This window comes from Carcharhinus amblyrhynchos, chromosome 2 (assembly GCF_965287045.1).
Source record: "Carcharhinus amblyrhynchos chromosome 2, sCarAmb.v2.hapA, whole genome shotgun sequence".
Taxonomy (NCBI): Eukaryota; Metazoa; Chordata; class Chondrichthyes; order Carcharhiniformes; family Carcharhinidae; genus Carcharhinus; species Carcharhinus amblyrhynchos.
The window spans coordinates 111,888,131-111,908,230 of record NC_137325.1 but is presented as its reverse complement, the minus strand read 5'-3'; the positions used below and the strand labels follow the sequence as shown (position 1 = coordinate 111,908,230).

Below are 20,100 nucleotides of genomic sequence, written 5' to 3'. Positions count from 1 at the left end.
CAGAAAACCACCACTTGTGTGATCAGCCCTGTATCACTTCTCAATTCTAACAAAATGGATCAGAAACAGAAATAGAAAAATAAGTAGCCTAAGTATCTGTGCAGAGAAAGAGTGTCTTATTTTAGGTTCATAATTGGATATAACCCCTCCTTCAGAATTTTAACCTTTTTGCTTCTAGTGGGCCCCAACCTTTCATAGAGCCCCAATCTTCCATAGAACATAGAACACTACAGCACAAACAGGCCCTTCGGCCCACAAGTTGCGCCGATCACATCCATATCTACCAAGCCATAGAACTATCTGTAACTCCCAATCCCATTAAATCCCATATACTCATCCAGAAGTCTTTTAAAAGACCCCAGTGAGTTCGCCTCTACCACCACTGACGGCAGCCGATTCCACTCACTCACCACCCTCTGAGTGAAAAACTTACCCCTAACATCTCCTCTGTACTTGCTTCCCAGCACCTTAAACCTGTGTCCTCTCGTAGCGACCATTTCAGCCCTGAGAAATAGTCTCCGAGAATCCACCCTATCTATTCCTCTCAACATTTTATAAACCTCTATCAGGTCACCTCTCAAGCTTCATATTTCCAGGGAGGAGACCTAGCTCCCTCAACCTATCTTCATAAGGCATGCCTCCCAATCCAGGCAACATCCTTGTAAATCTCCTCTGCACCCTCTCAATAGCCTCTACATCCTTCTTATAGTGAGGCGACCAGAATTGCACACAGTACTCCAAGTGGGGTCTGACAAGGGTCTTATAAAGTTGCAGCATTATCTCCCGACTCCTAAACTCAATCCCTCGATGAATGAAGGCCAGTACACCATATGCCTTCTTGACCACATCCTCCACCTGCGAGGCCGATTTGAGCGTCTTATGGACCCGGACCCCAAGATCCTTCTGCTCCTCAACACTTTCAATATACCAAAGATTATCTGATTGACACACAAGTCATTGGTATGCCTTTTTGCAAATATTTTTCCCCTTAAGACATTCTATTTTCTGAAACTATACCACATTTGCTGTTAAGTGGACAGACAAACACAAGCAGCCAAAAGCAAACTTGCAATTGCCAACTGGATTATTATTTTCCAAAGGTTACCTCAAAGTCACTTTTCTCCCTTCACGAAGGCACTCCAATCTTCCAACCACCTTCATCTAATGAGCAATGCCATTCATTCCATTTAATCTCCTCCAGTTCCCACCACTCTCTTTACACTCCCCACTCCCAACTGATATTGGCATATATCTCTTCCTATTTCAGTTTACACAAACTTTCCCTTCCACCCCTGCTTTCCATTCATTATGGCACGTTCCACTCCCTCCTTTAGTTCATGCCAGGGCTCTCCTTCTTCCAATCAGTTTTTTAAAAATATCCTTATAGGAAACCATAGCAAAACAAATTTATTGCTTAACCTTTGCCTTGAGGTCATTAAGAGTCAACTCTGTAATGTGGGGTGGGAGTCACATATAAGTTGGACTTGGTAGGGATAGCTGGTCCCTCCCCGAAAAACATGAGTAATTCAATTGTGTTTTAACAACAAACATGCAACTTCCACTATTTTTCTAGTGTCACAAGTGATGAGATTTATTGAATTCAATTTCATGATTTTCCATAATAAAATATGTATTCATGATCTCAGAGCTCCCTATCCATACCCATTCTAGCATCTTTAATTTTCTCTCCCTCATGTATGCTGTTGATGTTGCTGTGATTGCATGCATACAATGTATTCTTCCTGACTGTGTGCAGTCAGTTCAGAAAAAAGCATCAGGATTGCTAATTATCAGCTAAACAAAAACTAAAATTAGAAAGAAGTTAAAGAATTCTGATAATCAGATCTGAAGTTGACCAAAATAACCTTTCTTTTAAAAACAAAATTAATCCTGGCATCCATCAAGCAAATTTGAAAAGAGAAAGTTCAAGCAGGGTGATGTCCATTTTACCTGACAATTTCTTCAGGATAACAGCTGTTAATGCCATTTATGTATTCCTGCATAACTGAACCAGGTTCCGCTTTAATCTCTTGAACTTTCTTCAGTCCACCGCTTGTAACAAAAAGACGACGGGCTTTGGCATCGTGCGGCAGTACCTAGCATACAGAATGTAAATATAAAACAGTAAGTATTCACATGATTTGAATAGGGAAAGGTTTTTGTTTTTACCATAAAGGTAGTGAGAATGCCATATGTATACAAGACATAGCTCTGCTCATTAATATTTTTCTTACATTTTTCTAAACTGGCCAATCTCCTGTGGCCTTCCTTACAATGAGTGTTTAACGGTAGGTGTATTAAGAACATAGAAATAAGTATAGACTATTAACCTGTTGTGTCTGTTCTGCCACTCAATGGGACCATGTTAATCTTTTTTTAAAGTTTATTTATTTGTGTCACAAGTAGGCTTACTTTAACATTGCAATGAAGTTACTGTGAAAATCCCATAGTTGCCAATATTCTGGCATCTGTTCGGATACACTGAAGGAGAATTTAGCACGGTCAATGCACCTAACCAACATGTCGTTCGGACTGTGGGAGGAAACTGGAGCACCCAGAGGAAACCCACGCAGACACTGGGAAAACATACAGACTCCGCACAACAGTGACCCAAGCCAGGAATTGAACCCGGGTCACTGGCGTTGTGAGACAGCAGTGCTAACCACTGTGCCACTGTGCTTCCCAATCTGCAACCTAACTGTATATACTTGCCTTTCCCCTCACCTACATTCCCTAACATCTTTGGTTCGCAAATATCTATCAATCTCAGATTTAAAATTGACAATTGATGAAAGAGAGTCACAAACGTCTTTTGCATGAAGAAATGTTTCCTTATTTCACTCTTGTAATGTCTAGCTCTAACTTTTAGACTATGCCCCCTAGTTGTAACCTTCTCAATCAGTGGAAATAGTTTCAATCTACCCCATCTGTTCTCCTTAGTTGTTTGAAAACTTTGAACAAATTGTCCCAAATCTTTTAAATTCCAGAAAATACAACCATATTTTGTGTTATTGCTGTTTGTAATTAATCCTTGATGTCCAGATATCATTCTAATAAATCTATGATGCACTTCCTTCGAGGCCAAAAAATCCTTCCTAAATCGTGAATAATTTGTGTTTTATCATAGTGTGGCAGGAAACATTGCAGGATGCAATGCAACATTTTCAGAAAGTGCACTCTACCTGTGACATTTTTAACATATGAAGGACTAAAAATTGTAATACTTTGCAAATTGTTACATCAAAATTGTCTGTTTTCCTTTTAATACGGAAAATTTATTTCTGTCTTCCTGATTTCACTACACTACAGACTAATAAACCCTGTGTTCTTTTAATCTTTCTAGTCTCCATCAGAAGTCCTCCTGATTGCAGCTTTACATCTTCTTATCAGGTAGGTTAGAATTTCTTTATTGAGTTCAACAGTGCCTGAAGTCTTTGTGGTTACATACAAGGCCTTGGACATTTCTTCGGAAAACTGCCACAGTACAATGAGGAGGGATATTACCTCAAATGAACCGAGGGAAAAAAATGGCATCCTGGATTCCAGAAAATCTCATGACATAACGGAATAACTATTAATCCAATATAGATTTGTCAGTAATGACTCATGCATAGACATTAACAAGAAGGTGCTAGATCCCATTTCTGATTGCTTTAATGGAGTATGTGATGCATTTAATGAATACTAAATATTAATAGTACAAGGACATGGATTTATGTAGTGAGTATGAAAGAGATTCCTCTAATGCACATTGGAGACTGCACAATCACATCTGGCTCTGCAGCAATCAACTCAGCTATTTTGTAAACATGGATTCATCCAAACTCCTGAGCTGACATCACAATTATCTGGCAGATCTTTTGTTCTCCTGGATGTATAAGCTTGGCAGGTTAGCTTTGGACTTTTACTCTGGAAAAAAATACATCTACGCATAGGGGCCAAGGCCCTGGATTCAACACTTCCCTCACAAATTTCTATAAGAGGTTGCTCCCTGAAATTGTTGTATCTCATTCTATACCTAATAATTCTTACTTTTCTTCTAAAATTGCTGTATGTTATCAATTAATGTTATTGTATCTCCATCAAATTTACAAATGATACAAAATTGGGCGGGAGGATGAGCTGTGAGGAGGATGCAGAGATGCTTCACCGTGATTTGGGTAGGTTGAGAGAATAGGCATATGCATGGCAGATGCAATATCATGTGGATAAATGTGAGGTTACCACTTCGGTAGCAATAATAGGAAGGCAGATTATTGTTTAAATGGATGTAAATTGAGAGAGGTAGATACTTCTCAGTGATATCTTGGATGTCCTTGTCCATGAATCACTGAAAATAAGCGGCAGGTACGTCAGGCAGTAAAGAAGGCAAATAGTATGTCGATCTTCATAGTAAGAGGATTTGAGTACAGGAACAGGGATATTTTACTGCAATTGTATAAGGTGTTGGTGAGGTCACACCTGGAATATTGTATGCAGTTTTGGTGTTCTTACCTGAAAAGGATGTTCTTGCTATAGAGAGAGTGCAGCAAAGGTTTACCAGGCTGATTCCTGGGATGGCAAGACTGTCATATGAGGACAGACTGAGTCAGTTAAGATTAAATTCATTGGAGTTTAGAAGAGTGAGAGGAAATCTCATGGAAACTTATAAAATTCTAGCAGGGTTAGAAGGGGTAGATTCAGAAAGAATGTTTCCGATGGGAGAATCCAGAACTGGAGCTCATAGTTTAAGGATAAAGGGTAAACCTTTTAGGACTGAGGTGAGGAAAAATTGCTTCAACCAGAATATGTGGAATTTACTACCACAGGAAGTATTTGAGGCCAGAACATTGTGTGATTTCAAGAAGGAATTATATATAGTTTTTGGGGGCTAATTGGATCAAGAGATTTAGGAGATCAGGATATTGTAAATGATGATCAGCCATGACCATAATGAATGGCGGAGTAAGTTTGAAGGACCGAATAGCTGTCTTCCTTTTTTTAAATAGGAACTGTAGGATGTTAATAAAAATTGCAGGCACTGCCAATCATTTAATAGTGTTTCCTGCTCAAACAGTAGTTAACTCAGCTTTAATGAAACAAAAAGGACTGAGTGGAATGTATTTTCTTACATGAGCTATGAGGCCAATGGGATTTTGCCATGGCTTCATCCTGTTAGCCTCACTCTTTTACTAGTACTCAAGACACCTGTTTCAAAAGATGGCATCTTATTTTCCCTTCTCAATAAAAAAAGTAAGTTGTTTTCTCCTTTATTAATTCCCACGGTGATTCACACTGCATAGCAAGGCTGGAAAAACTAAACTGCCATTTAATTATCCTTCCTGTACTTCATGGTGAAGGGACAAAACTTAACCTTCAACACTTGCCCACTAAAAACTTTAAAGTTGGATACCTGGCTACCTTGGTATAACTCTTTAAATTTTACTCCTGAATATTGCACCAATTATCATTACTCCCACTTGCAAAGCATATTTAACAAATAATGCAATGTATTATTTCACAGAGGGATTTCACAGTAACTTCATTGTAGTATTAATATAAGCCTTACTTATGACTAATAAATAAATTTTTAACTTTATTCAATTGGGGTTTTGATGGGAGCCAAAGTGCCCATCAATTTTCTCTGGTGATCTAATGGTTAGGATTTGGAGCTTTCACTGCCACAACTCAGGCTCAATTTCCAGTCAGAGAATGAGGAACTTGTCTAAACAACGTGCAAAGATATGGGGAAAAGGTAGATGAATGGCACAAATTCATAATGCTAATTTAGAGAGCCAGTGCAGACATTATGGGCTGAATGGCATCCTTTTACATTGCATCAATTATGTAATTCTAAACATAAAGCTGGTGTTACCTGTCAAACACAAATGGAATGCAAAAGCATTAGGGAAATAAGAAAAATACTTGATTACAAATTATCTTTCCACCACCCCCTAGATTCCACCAACTATGTCTACTAAAGTACTAAACAATTAACAAACTGTCCTGATGCTGCTGGCTATAGGACCTTGTGTGAAACATTACATTTTATCTCTGTTCCTTTAAGTGAACTATAGGTTTAAAAGTCTGCAAATCAGTATATTAACTTTTAAGTTGCAATTCAACCATCTGGCCAAAGAATTTAAAAATATGATTGTTAAGTGGTATGCATAAAAAGCCAAATCATATGTATGGACCTAAGATGAATCACATTTGCAATCCTGCAATTGTGCTCCATGGTTTGGGATCTGTGTAGATAACATTCGTGCCACACAAGTGTCAGCTGAAGACCATCCTTAACGAGAGGTTCAATTCCCTTCTCCTTTAACATTCTGTGGCATTGGACACCCACCAGCAATACCCTGTAAGTATTGTCCAGAAACTTAACTGGACCAGCCATATAAACACTGTGGCTATAAGAGCAAGTGTGATGGAACATCCCACATTTGCCTGGATTACCACAGCTCCAAAAATACTCAAGCAATTCAACACCATTCAGGATAAAAAAAAAGCCCTCTTGATTGACATTGCATGTAGTAGCTCAGATATTCATTTTGTCTGTGGCTGCAGTGTGTACTATTTGTAGGATGCAATGCAACAACTCACCAAGACTTTCAAACCTGCAATTTCTACTGCCTGGAAGAACATGGTCAACAGGCACACATGAATACCACCATTTACAAGTTCCCCTCCAAATTACAAACTACACTACTTGGAAATATCTCTGGGTAAAAATTATGGAACTCCCTATATAACAGTACTTTGGGTGTATCTACATCACTTACTGCAGCGATTCAAGAAATTGGCAAACCACAAACTTCTCAATGGCAATTAGAGACGGATAATAAATACAGACCTAGCCGGCAATATCCACATCCAATAAACATTTTTTAAAAAATCTCAGGGTACTTTATAGGGCTATAAGTGGACAGTGAGATGGGTGGAGGGGGAAGGGGTGTAGCAAGCAGGGAGATTTTTAGAAGGACAGAAAAACATTATTGAAGAGGAAGGTCTTAAGGAGGTCTTGAAGACAGAGATGACATTGACAAGAGGAAGATGTTGAGAAAGGATGTTCAACTGGTCATGGGCTGAAGAAGTAGTTGCCAACAGTGGAGCAAAGGTATTAGTCCTGGGCAACTAACGCGGGAACAGAGGCTGCAGGCAAATGTAGAGTTGGAAAAAGTGAGGCTGAGAATCTTAATCAATTTTCTCGAACATAGTGGAATTTGAAAAGGACAGAAGTGATAGGGATGTGGACATTATGACAAGTAAAAACAAGCGTCATGGCACTCAGAATAACTCATTGTTTCTTTAAGATAGAAGTAGGGGAGCTGGCAAGGAAGAAATTGTAGCAGTCCAGCTGCTAGGTATGAAAAATGTTTGGAGAGGAGAACTTTGAGAAATTGATATCATTGGACTGAGAAGAAAAATTTGAGTAGGGTGGTGGGAAGAGTTACATGAAAGAGACAAGTTTGGCAGCTTAAGAAGACAGGAGCTGAGAAGAACATGGGAGAGGCTGTGCAGTATGGGGGATGTGGGTCATCAAGAAAGGAATAAGCAAGAAGAAGGTTGCAGGTGCATTGTAGGAAACAATGGACTGGAGACCTTTAATTGTGGAAACAATCTGCTGGGTTTATTGCAGCATGTTGTGGTAGGACCCATGGCAGCTGGGCTCAGTTGCAGGAGAAGCCATGCACTAGTCTCCCGGAAGCATGAGATCCTCGCCCAATTAAGTTGGAAAAAGGAAGTGGCTAATGCAGGATTTCTGGCCACCCGCAGTGGGATGTCAATTAGGCCCAATATCCCTGAGGCCACTGCAATTTACTAGTGCTTCAGGGATTAAATGGGAGCTGCATGTCTTTCCCACGCCCTTGGTAGGTTGTGCAAACTCTTGTCAGGTTTGCCAGCGGTTTGCAAGGGTGGGTCCCTTGCTTTCAGGCCATCTGTGCCTGATTGAGGTAGTTCACATCAGGAGTGGGAAGGGCTGCCGAAAGCCACCCTCATCCTTTGAGTCCAGCACATAAGGGCATAAGAAATAGAAATAGGGGTTTGACCCCTCAAGTCTGCTCCACCATTCAATGGGATCATGGCTGATCCAACGTTCCTCACATTCATTTTCCTGCTCTTTCCCTGCAACTCTTAATTCCCTTACTGCTCAAAAATCTAACTCTAAGACTATAAGAAATAGAATCCTCCCCTCCTTTGCGACCTAATACCATGATCCCCATCCTGCCATCACTCACCTTTGGTCTGGGGTCCCTTATCGACTCTGGACCTCTGGTAGATTCGTTGCTGCCAGCTGCCTTGCTCCTGCTGATGATGGCAGCAATGAGCAGTTCCAACCTCTGGTTGGTTGGAAGCTCTGGTAGGCAGGACCTCTGCCACCAGGACCTTAATTGTGGGGAGGACCGATGGTGGCCACGCACATTCCTGAAGCAAATTTGTTTCTGTTGGCCTCCCTTACGGTAAGACCACCATGTCAGCCAAGGCAAGACCATCATCAGTCCCACAAAATCCTGTCCAATAAGTCCACGTAACCCTCATGTTTGATACTCTGGGGCATAGTAGAGATTAGTCAGGCAAGGCAAATTGTCATGAAGAAGAAGGGTTGAATTGGCGCCTGATCTTCAGGAGTATCTTACTACCAGGAAATGGCTATGAAAAGTAGATAATGGTTGACTTTGAGGTAATTGAGGAAAAGTTGGTAATGGACGTCTGGACAAATTACTTGCCATGTACATTTCTGTTTATGCTCAACAGATACATGAGATTGTTATTGCACCAGGGAAGCAGTGGGATTGGGATGCTGTCCAGTTTCTGGTATTAACAAGGACACCAAAGGAGGAAGCCAGGAAGTCATTGAGGCAATGAACAGAAATGTCAATCTCATCCAGTGGAGTACAAAGTTTGGGGGTATTCAAGTGTGATAGTTTTATGTGAGAAAATACAGTTTTTTCAGGGATGGAAGGAAATGGTGAGGGGTTTTGGAGACAGAGGAAGAAATGTTAGAATAAGGGACATAAAGTGATAAATTCCAACACTCTACATGATGACATGAGCATGGTTGTGGCCAATAATGAATGGTGCATTCAATGCGGAAGGTAATATTCAAAAAACTGACTGCAACATGAATTTGTGTTCATGAGTCTAATTTCCCTCAAAATACATAATAAATAATTTTAATCTGTTTGAATCTATTTATTATAAGAAGTGAATGATGTTCTGGTGATGTCCTTATTATCACCTGAACATGATTATTGCTGCCCCTTCCCTGTAGGTGGCACTGTGGGGATTATGATATAGAAAGCATGAATTTACATTTATTCAGCACCATTTAGAGTCAATGATATACCTTAAAAGTGTAGTCACTGTTGTAATGTAGGAAACACAACAGCCAATTTATCATGCAGCAAGGTCCTACAGACAACAATAAAAGAAACTACCAAATTATCTCATGTATTTGCTCAGTGAGGAATAAATGTTGACCAGGATGCCAGAACTTGTCTGCTGTTCTCCAAACATTTCTACTCAGACCCAAGATCAAAGAGGGTAATCTTAGGCCTCCACTTGAACCTTACTGACCAGTAGTTTGAAGATAGGTACCACCTTCTGTCCAAATTTTATTAGCCTCTCCTTATTTCCTCCCCTTCAATTCCTCTCTTCCCCTTTCCCCTCCTGGACTACTCCCCCTTTTCATCTCAATTTTCCCTGTCTTTTTCTCGTCACTTCTGTCCTCTTTCCAAGACTGACAGATATTTTATTTTAACATTTCAGGCAAAACATGGCACCTTAAATAATGAAATGTCAGCCTAGATCATAGATGGGGCTAGAATCCATAACATTGTGACTCAGAGGCAGGTGTGCCACTGCTGATGAAAGGCTGACACAATATGTGATTCATGAAATACAGTGAGATGCAACTAGCATAATGTAACAATCCCCCTACTGGAACAATGCCATCATTTTCATGCACCACTTAATTATAGCCCTATGCTGCTTCACTTTTCATTTTATACTGTAACAGACGATTACATTTTAAAAAAATGTTCTTATTAGATTGCTGGAACTGCAAGTTCAAAACCTTTGAAAACTTTTTTTTTCCCCAAAATGAACCCCTGACTGCTGGTGTGGATTCTCAGCCCCCTAATATAATTTGCAGTCTGTGCAGTGCCAACAGCCCAGACAACGTTATTTCCCATCAGTGGGGGAACTGGAAGAATTCAGAAAAATGTATTCATTACTGAATGAAGCACATAGTAATAGTTGCAAATCTGTCAGCAATGTGGCAGGCCCGGTGCAAAGGAACATAATGCAGCATTTATCATGCAGCCATATCCACGGCAACCTAATTAATCCCACCCTCCAAGTCAAAAGGCATGAAGCTTTACAATCTTGAGCAAAAGTAAACAAATCATGGATAAATTTGCCCCTCTCCATTGAGTATTAAAGCTGACACATGGTAAAGAAAACCCTCCCCATCACTGAGCAGCAGAAATGACAATGGGACCCTCCCCCATACCATTTTGGGCAGGGATTCTCTGCCTTGGCCAGGCAGCATCTAGACCTGACTACATCAGTCCCGTGCCCATGGACCAGCTTTCTAGATTATAATCAAAATCAACACCCTTTGCCCACCAACCACCACCAGTGAGGAGCATCTTGATCTTAATCCTCTATCAGCATGATGACCCACTGGCTGTCCTTTGGTCACAAAGCACTATCTCAGGCCTCCACTTTCTTCTTACTGACCAGCACTTTGAAGATAGATACCACACTTTCAGTAACCTCTTCTCATCCTCCTTTTCAATTCTTTTTTCTTCCTGTTCCCGTTCCCCTTCTGGAAAGCTCCCCAATTTTCCTGCCTTTTTGTCATCACCGCTCTTCTCCCACTTTTCCCCATCCTTTTCCCTCCCATCCTTCTCTCCACTTGCATGTCCCCAGTCCTTCTTCACTTCCTGTTTCGTCTTAGTTGCCCATCTGAATCCTCTTTCCTCTTCTTGCCTCAGCTATGCTCTAATTATCCCTCTGCCCTCAAAATGCTTCACCTGAATAACAGCTGTGATTAATAATACATATGTCTGTATGCATTTCCTGTCAGCTTATTTCTGTAATTTTCTATGTCCCAATTAAAGTTTATCACATTGTAATTATACTCTTTGCCGATGGAGATAGTGCAATGGTATGGAGTGTTTCAGTTCATTCAGGAATCCGTGTTGCTGTGGTAACATTCACTTTTACGTGCATGTTGTAATTCAGAGCTATGGATTAGTGATGGTAGAGACTCCAATTTTCTTTCCATCACACAGCTGACCAGGAATCTCCCCCTCTCATACTGACTGCCATTGGCATGTGGTGGAAGGAATTGCAGGTTAATACTCAATCTGTTTGGCCATATTGCTGGTAGGAGTATGTAATTACACATAATAAGTTTACAAAATAGGAATTTATAATGACAATATAGAAGTAGGGATAGCATTGCGAGGCATCTTGAAGGGAATTGCTTGATAGGGCGGACGCAACACGGTTTCATTAAAGGGAAGTCGTGTCTGACAAATTTACTGGAGTTCTATGAGGATGTGTCTAGGGCAGTGGATAGAGGAGAGCCGGTGGATGTGGTCTTTCTGGATTTTCAGAAGGCGTTTGACAAGGTACCTCACAAGAGGTTATTGCAGAAGGTCAGGGGACATGGAGTTGGGGGTAGGGTGTTAGCGTGGATAGAGGATTGGTTGTCAAATAGGAGGCAGAGAGTGGGGGTCAATGGGTGCTATTCGGATTGGCGGATGGTGACTAGTGGGGTGCCCCAGGGGTCGGTGCTGGGGCCTCAGCTATTTACCATTTATATAGATGATCTGGAGGAGGGAACCGAGTGCAGGGTGTCAAAATTTGCTGATGACACCAAGATTGGGGGAACGGCAAATTGTGCGGAGGGTGTGGAGAGTCTGCAGAAGGATCTAGATAGGCTGGGCGAATGGGCCAGGAAATGGCAAATGGAATTTAATGTTGGCAAGTGTGAGGTGGTCCACTTTGGTAGGAAGAATGGTAGGAAGGACTATTACTTACGTGGCGAAAAACTGCAGCAGGCGACGGTGCAGAGGGACCTCGGGGTCCTTGTGCATGAGTCGCAAAAACCCAGCTTGCAGGTGCAGCAGGTGGTCAGGAAGGCGAATGGGATGCTGGCCTTCATAGCGAGGGGGATTGAATATAAAAGTAGGGAGGTCTTGCTGCAGCTGTATAGGGCATTGGTGAGGCCGCAGCTGGAGTACTGTGTGCAGTTTTGGGCGCCGCACCTGCGCAAGGATATTTTGGCCCTGGAGGGAGTGCAGAGGAGGTTTACGAGGCTGATACCGGAGTTGAGGGGATTGAGCTATGAGGAGAGGCTGAATAAACTAGGCTTGTACTCAATAGAGTTTAGAAGAATGAGGGGAGATCTCATTGAGACGTATAAGATGATGAATGGGATGGATAGGATAGAGGTGGAGAGACTCTTCCCGCTCAAAAAAGACAGTAGGACTAGGGGGCACAGCCTCAAGATAAGGGGGAGGCGGTTTAGAACGGAGTTGAGGAGGAACTTCTTCACTCAAAGGGTGGTGAATCTCTGGAATTCTCTGCCCGTTGAAGTGGTGGAGGCTGCCTCGCTAAATATTTTTAAGAAGCGGGTTGATGGGTTCTTGATAAGAGAGGGGATTAAGGGTTATGGGGAGAGGGCGGGAAAGTGGAACTGAGCCACGACAGATCAGCCATGATCTTATTGAATGGCGGGGCAGGCTCGAAGGGCTAGATGGCCTACTCCTGCTCCTATTTCTTATGTTCTTATGTTCTTATGCATGAATTTAGAATAGGGGCTGAATTATATCTCATTGACCTGCTGCAATTATCATTGTCTCCTACCCTGCTTCACTCAAAGACTGCACCCTCTGAGTCATAAGGTCATGGATTCAACCCCCACTCCAAAGGCTGAAGCAAAACAATCTAGGCTGACACTTTACTGTAGTAACAAAGAAGTACTGCATTGTTGGAGGTGCCACCTTTCGGGTGAGGTATTAAACCAAGGCCTCACATGCACTCTCAGGTAGTCTAAAATGTTCCTATGACACTCTTCAAAGAAAAGCAGTAAAGTTCTTCACAGAGATGTGCCTAGTATTTTCCCTCAACTAACATAACTAAAATCAATATCTGGTCATTATCTCATTGCTGTTTGTGGAACTTCATTATGCACAAATTGGTTTCTACACTTCATTACATGACAACAGTGACTATACTTCAAAAAAATTTCACTGGCTGCACAGCACTTTGGGACATCCTGAGATTGTGAAATTCACAGTGTAAATGCACCTTCTTGTTCATTTTTGTTTTAATGCCATGGAAAATCAACTAACCACCACAGAAAATACAGCTGAACCTTTTGTGATGTGTCTGCCCTATAATTTATTACATAAATTGATGAAGAACACAACTTCTGAGCTCCTTAGTAAATGCAACATTTGATTCAACTTAATGGATAACTGATTTGTAATAGAAATGCAGTGCGTCTCTTACCTTACTATACTGACCAACAATATGTTTAAGGACATTGGGAGGAGCATCATGTAGTAGTGGATCAAGAGCTGGTAGATATGTGCATTTCTGCAGGATGTTTTTCAGGGCCTTTTTAGCCTGTTGAAGTGGAAAGTCATAGTGAAATTGTAAAGCATCTGCTGAAAACAATGTTTGGAATTTGCAACACATCATGTTCTACATTCCTGGGATCGAAACATCAGACTGCCTCAGTGCTTGCAGTTGGCTCAGTTATAGATCTCTGAAATAGACACTCCTTGTGTGGCTAGACATCGGAGATATTGACTTGAAGTACAGAATTAAGTCAAGTTACAAATATTAACAAACTGAAAATAAAATAGGATGTTTGAATTGGTATAAATGCAATTAAAAATCACAATATTAAACAAAATATAATCAAAAGAAGTTTAGTACAAAAAAGGGTAAATCAAGCAATTATGAAATCAATATAGTTGTTCCAGTGAAGTAATTTCAGGCTTACCCCTGCATTTTGGTCATAATTTTATTCTTAAAATTGTTAAATAGATAGATTTGAAACATTTATTTTTGAGACATTTATAAGCATCACAGCTTTCCATTTGTAAACAACTGGGAGGTATATGCTCCCATAAAAATATCAATATGTGGAAATTAGAATTGTTGGACTCTAGGTAGGAAGTAGGTCTACAATTAATTTAATTGGACAGCTCAAGTTTTCATGTACTATAGATAGTGTGACAGGATTTAACAAAATCTAAAGCTAAAGGAAGGCAAATCAGAATATCTAAATATCTAATATCATTGTTCTACTGTTGCACAATATTATTACAGAAATTTTAGTTTGAAACCTATTTCTGTATTTCTTCAGAGTTTCTTAGTGCTCTAATATGAGCATTCTTTTAACTACTTACAGCTTTGATTGAGTTATGGATAACCAATACTGCATGATCCTCTGCAATCTCTCATTGAAACATAGAAATTAGAAGCAAGAGTAGGCCCTTCAACAAGCCTGCTCCACCATTCATTTTGATCATAGCTGATCAGTGAATTTAACATTCTGATCCCCCTTTCCTCCCATATCCATTGATCCCTTTAAGCCCTAAAAGCAAGATCTAATTTCTTCTTGAAATCAGACAACATTTTGGCCTCAACTACATTCAGTGGTAGTGAATTCCACACATTCACCACCTTCTGGGTAAAGAAAGTTCTCCCCAACTCAGTTCTATCCCTTATCCTCAAACTATGACCCCTTGTTCTGGATTCCCCTACCATTGGGAACATTCTGAACATTTTCCTCCAAATCATTTTCTATGTTACAAACAGCAAAGATCCCAGCATTGACCCCTGAGGAATGCCACTTTTCACAGCCCTCCATTCAGAAACACCCTTGATTGCCCCTTGTTCTCAGATTTCACCCCACCAGTCTGCGCATGCAAAGCATAATCCTTCACCGTTTTCGCTAACTCCAGCATGATGTCACCACCAAACACATCTTCCTTCACTCTCTCTGTCAGTATTCCACAGGGACCATTCCCTCCAGGGTAACCTAGTCCACTCCTTCACTCTATCCAACATCTCTCCCATACCCACGGTACCTTCCCATGCAATCGCAGAAGGTGTAATAACTGCCCCTTCACCTCTTCCATGCTTACCATCCAAGGTCCAAAACACTCATTCCAGGTTAAGTAGCATTTCATTTGCACCTCTTGCTATTTGATTTATTGCATTGGTTTCCTCTATATTGGAAAGGCCAAACGTAGACTGGGTGATCACTTTGCTGAGCGCCTTTGGTCTGACCTTCCTGTTGCTTGCCATTTTAACACACGATTCTGCTCCCATGCCTACATGTCTGTCCTTGGCCTGCTGTAATGTTCCAGTGAAGCTCAACACAAACTGGAGGAACAGCACTTTATTTTCTGACTAGGCATATTACAGCATTCCAGTCTCAACATCAAATTCAACAACTTCAGATGATTAGCTCCACCCCACCTCAACCTCTTTGTTTTCATTTTATTTAATTTTTAACTGTTCTCAACCTTTTATTTCTTTATTGTCTTTATTTTTCTTCTCATCTCACTCTTTCCCTCTATTTTATTCCCCCTTTTCTCACCTTTTCTCCCCCTTCCCCCCTTTTCTCAATTTTACCTCTCTCCCATTCTGCCTATAGTTTTGATTCTCTGATCAGTAAGGGGTTTTGGCTCTAGAATACAGCCTCGCTGACTTTTGTACAATTGTCTATCAGAAAAAAAATCAGTGCAGCAAGTATCCGAGTTTCAAGGCTTGGAAATTACTGTTGGCAATATTAACAAATGCTGACCGTATGCATATGACATTCCTCTACTTTTTAATATAAACACTATTTTAAAGTGTCTGCAGAAGGATCTAGATAGGCTGGGCGAATGGGCCAGGAAATGGCAAATGGAATTTAATGTTGGCAAGTGTGAGGTGGTCCACTTTGGTAGGAAGAATGGTAGGAAGGACTATTACTTACGTGGCGAAAAACTGCAGCAGGCGACGGTGCAGAGGGACCTCGGGGTCCTTGTGCATGAGTCGCAAAAACCCAGCTTGCAGGTGCAGCAGGTGGTCAGGAAGGCGAATGGGATGCTGGCCTTCATAGCGAGGGGGATTGAATATATAAGTAGGGAGGTCTTGCTGCAGCTGTATAGGGCATTGGTGAGGCCGCAGCTGGAGTACTGTGTGCAGTTTTGGGCGCCGCACCTGCGCAAGGATATTTTGGCCCTGGAGGGAGTGCAGAGGAGGTTTACGAGGCTGATACCGGAGTTGAGGGGATTGAGCTATGAGGAGAGGCTGAATAAACTAGGCTTGTACTCAATAGAGTTTAGAAGAATGAGGGGAGATCTCATTGAGACGTATAAGATGATGAATGGGATGGATAGGATAGAGGTGGAGAGACTCTTCCCGCTCAAAAAAGACAGTAGGACTAGGGGGCACAGCCTCAAGATAAGGGGGAGGCGGTTTAGAACGGAGTTGAGGAGGAACTTCTTCACTCAAAGGGTGGTGAATCTCTGGAATTCTCTGCCCGTTGAAGTGGTGGAGGCTGCCTCGCTAAATATTTTTAAGAAGCGGGTTGATGGGTTCTTGATAAGAGAGGGGATTAAGGGTTATGGGGAGAGGGCGGGAAAGTGGAACTGAGCCACGACAGATCAGCCATGATCTTATTGAATGGCGGGGCAGGCTCGAAGGGCTAGATGGCCTACTCCTGCTCCTATTTCTTATGTTCTTATGTCTCCATTAAAGGACAAACAAGTAAGTATCATATGAATATATAAAATACCTATTTGTTAAAATTAGTTTCTAAGCTAAATTGTCTTAACTGTGAACTGATTTTTGCAACATTCTTCATCATGTCATTCACAGCTGCTTTTGTTGAAATTTTTCAGTGTCCTTTTAGGAAATCTCTCATCCAGCATGCAAAGTAATTTGCTGGACCTGGCAGACAATCCCATTTTGTGTGCTGTCTCTACATCCTTTCTAAATTAATGTGTAAACTGGCTTCTAAGAATTAATTTATAAACTCTATAAAAAATACGAGCAGCAGAAAATCTTGCACTGACTTGCTGCTATCACCTTCTTTCAATTAGCTAATAAAGTCATTTACAAGAATGAGAAATGGGAAAAGTAACACTGTGCAGGTACCCTTTTATTGTAATGAACTATTGCCTGTGCAGCCCCTATAAAATGAATGCAGTTTCTTTAAAGAATCTGCACTTCCAGTTTGATGTGCATTCATTGGTCGTCAACTGCACAAAAGCTGTCTGGACAATCATGTAGCTGCCCTTTCATCCTGCCAGCATGAAGGCATTTAGAAAAATCAACTAATGGCAGTACTAGTAGTCAATTGATTTTTTAGCCATAAATCAATGGAATTTTTCTAGTTGCTGTTCTGAACATAAGGGTCAGAGAGCACCTGTTGTATTCTTTAAATCTATGCAAGAGGAGGCTGCAGCATAGTATACCCTCTAATGACTAATTTAAAATGAATAACCACAGTATAATACATACTAGGTACTTTGCAGAATATTATTTTCGAGAAAAACTTATCATACTGGCAAAAATATATTTTATGACTGCTGTAACTCTTTCTATTACCACATGAATAATTACAAAACGAAGGTTGCCAACAGGAAACATGCTGGGCTCTCATTGGATACAATATTTACATAACCAACAGACCCCAGTGAATAGTACAATAAAGTGAATAAATGCCAGCATTTCTTGAATGTTATTGGGATAGATTCAATATTACATTCATGTACAAAATATGGCTTCTATTTGCAACATCATGAACACAAAATATTTTTCTATATGTATTCAATTTTTAAAAATCAATTTCTAAAAAATAAAAGACAACAGAATTACTAATAGATTAATTGCATGCAGTGCTCAATGCAGTACAGAATAATAATGAAGGCATACATATATGTGATAAAGGTTAACTATCAGGATAAATAGTGCAGGTTCTGCTTCAGAAAAAGAGCATAATTTCTCTTGTCATCTGATTTTACTGCAACTGCCAGAAATCCCAAGAATTCTCAGTATATGATATTTACAACAGAGAACAGCTGGCTTGCATTTGTTAACCAGGTTACGTCTAGGGATTAGAATTTCTGTAATTAACCACCCGAGCTTCACTCTCATGGTTTATGACATCATCTGAAGCTCTCCATAGTGACACATTTCAAGCCAGCTATTATCCCCTAGGTAAACATTATTGACAGGAGATCAGGATTAATTCCTGTTACCATAGGTAATTCAGCATTAATACACACTTTAAAATCAATTTACTAAAAGAGTACCAGTGTAGAGAACTCTTTAAATACTTAATTTTCTTTCCATTATGTAAACAATTTAAATAATGCACTATCTTTAAGAATTACTCAGTAAAATAGTAAAATACAATTTCTTATCTGAATAACAAGCTTTTGCAATCTTTAGGTAGTTTGTGAAAAAGAAAAGAAAATCACCTTAGATATTAACAGTTGGCACTCTGGTTGCAAGTGGGATCAAATATGACAGGTGTGATGTATGTTTTACCTTAATCTGAAGGTCTTCAGAGCTTCCAGTCTGCATGTAGAGTGCAAGGAGCTTTGGCAGAACATTTGCCACAGCAACAGCACGTGCATGCTCTGGAGTGTGTCTTCCTATCTGCCCCAGGGCCCAAGCAGACGCTGCCTTAATGTGGTCTTCTGGTTCTTCTGACAGGCAGATAGCCAACTGAGGCACCCCCTGTAGTGTTGATCAGAAGCACAGTCTTAGTCAGAGACTGTGATAGGTTTATATTAATAAGCAATTTCAAGAAAAAAACAATTCTTTATTTCTATGCTGCACATCTTCCTAATTGCTGAAAGAGCAGTTCAGCACACAGCTGCTCAGCGTATTTGCGCCAGCATATTTTCAGTTTGACTGAATGTCAAGGATTGTGAAATCCTCAGCCTGAAGCATCATTTCTTATATCACATAGCAAATGAAAAGTAATATACTTTTAAGAGAAGTCATGGTGCTTATAACTTGAAACAATTAAAACACTTGTCTAAACATTTATTTTGTGTAGTTACAAATAGAGGAATCAATTCTTTTTCTTAAATGTTGTTTACATACATAAAACCAGATCAAAACGTGTTTTTGTCTGAGATTAAAATAAAAACTATTTCAGTAATATAGAATAGAAAAATTATATTTTCATAAAAATATTCTGCTGAGGAAAGATAATTGGGATATGTATGCATGGGGCACCTCACTAGTTCTTTGTCTAACATTACATTTGTGACCTTTCTATTTTGGCAGCCCTGATAGACTAAAATGCCACACTGATCCAAATAACCACTGAAAGAAATTGGCAAAATTATTTCGTTTTAGCTTTAAGTAATTATTAAATCAGAATTAATTATAGTTATGATTGACTATAATAGTGATGTAAAATTATCAACATGTTGATTTGAGAATTTTAATTTTAATGAAACTGTTGCTAATGTAATTAGTTCATGCTGAACTTAAATGGTTCTTAAAACATTTTAAACCCCCTTAAAATTGTCTAAATATCTAACACCACAGCTAAGTATTTCTAATTTAAAACTACAATTGACTTTATGGGTGGGATTTTCCAGTGTCTACTGCCAAAATCAACAGAGATTTGAATGCTTTGCTGCATCTGATGCAGGGGAACCTGTCGTGACAGGGCCGGAAAATCCAAGACTATGTATCAATCACTGAATGAGATACTGAGCCTAACAGTAATAACTCTATTTCACTTTGTGCCAAAATAATTAGTGGCAAAGTAAAGATCCGTACATACACAAGTTCCAACATTGCTTAAAGTGGAGACAAAGTTCTACTTATATGAAAAAATGATAAGCTATGATATTTCTTACAAAAATAGATTTTAATGTTTTAAGTGCAAAATGGTCCTTTTCCGTAATTTTATATATTTTACCGGATTCAAACTTCAACTTGTGTGTCGAACCATTTTGGCAACTCGTATTATTGCATTACATTGCTAGTCATGACATTTCTAACAGACCAAGCTCTAAGTGCCAAACAAGTTTTATTACTACTTCACTTTATGTATAG

The 20,100-nt window shown here is 40.1% G+C and overlaps 1 protein-coding gene across 2 annotated transcripts in view; it reads right to left on the bottom strand.

The window, feature by feature from the left end:
• spag6 (sperm associated antigen 6) overlaps positions 1-20,100 on the bottom strand; it is a 135,501-nt gene that overhangs the window by 8,635 nt on the left and 106,766 nt on the right. For both annotated transcript variants that reach the window (XM_080211160.1, XM_080211150.1), the window contains exons 8-10: positions 18,568-18,759; positions 13,516-13,632; positions 1,951-2,096 (exon numbers count right to left, since the gene is read on the bottom strand). In XM_080211160.1, coding sequence (XP_080067286.1) covers positions 1,951-2,096; positions 13,516-13,632; positions 18,568-18,759 — 455 coding nt within the window. The remainder of the gene's footprint in view (positions 1-1,950; positions 2,097-13,515; positions 13,633-18,567; positions 18,760-20,100) is intronic.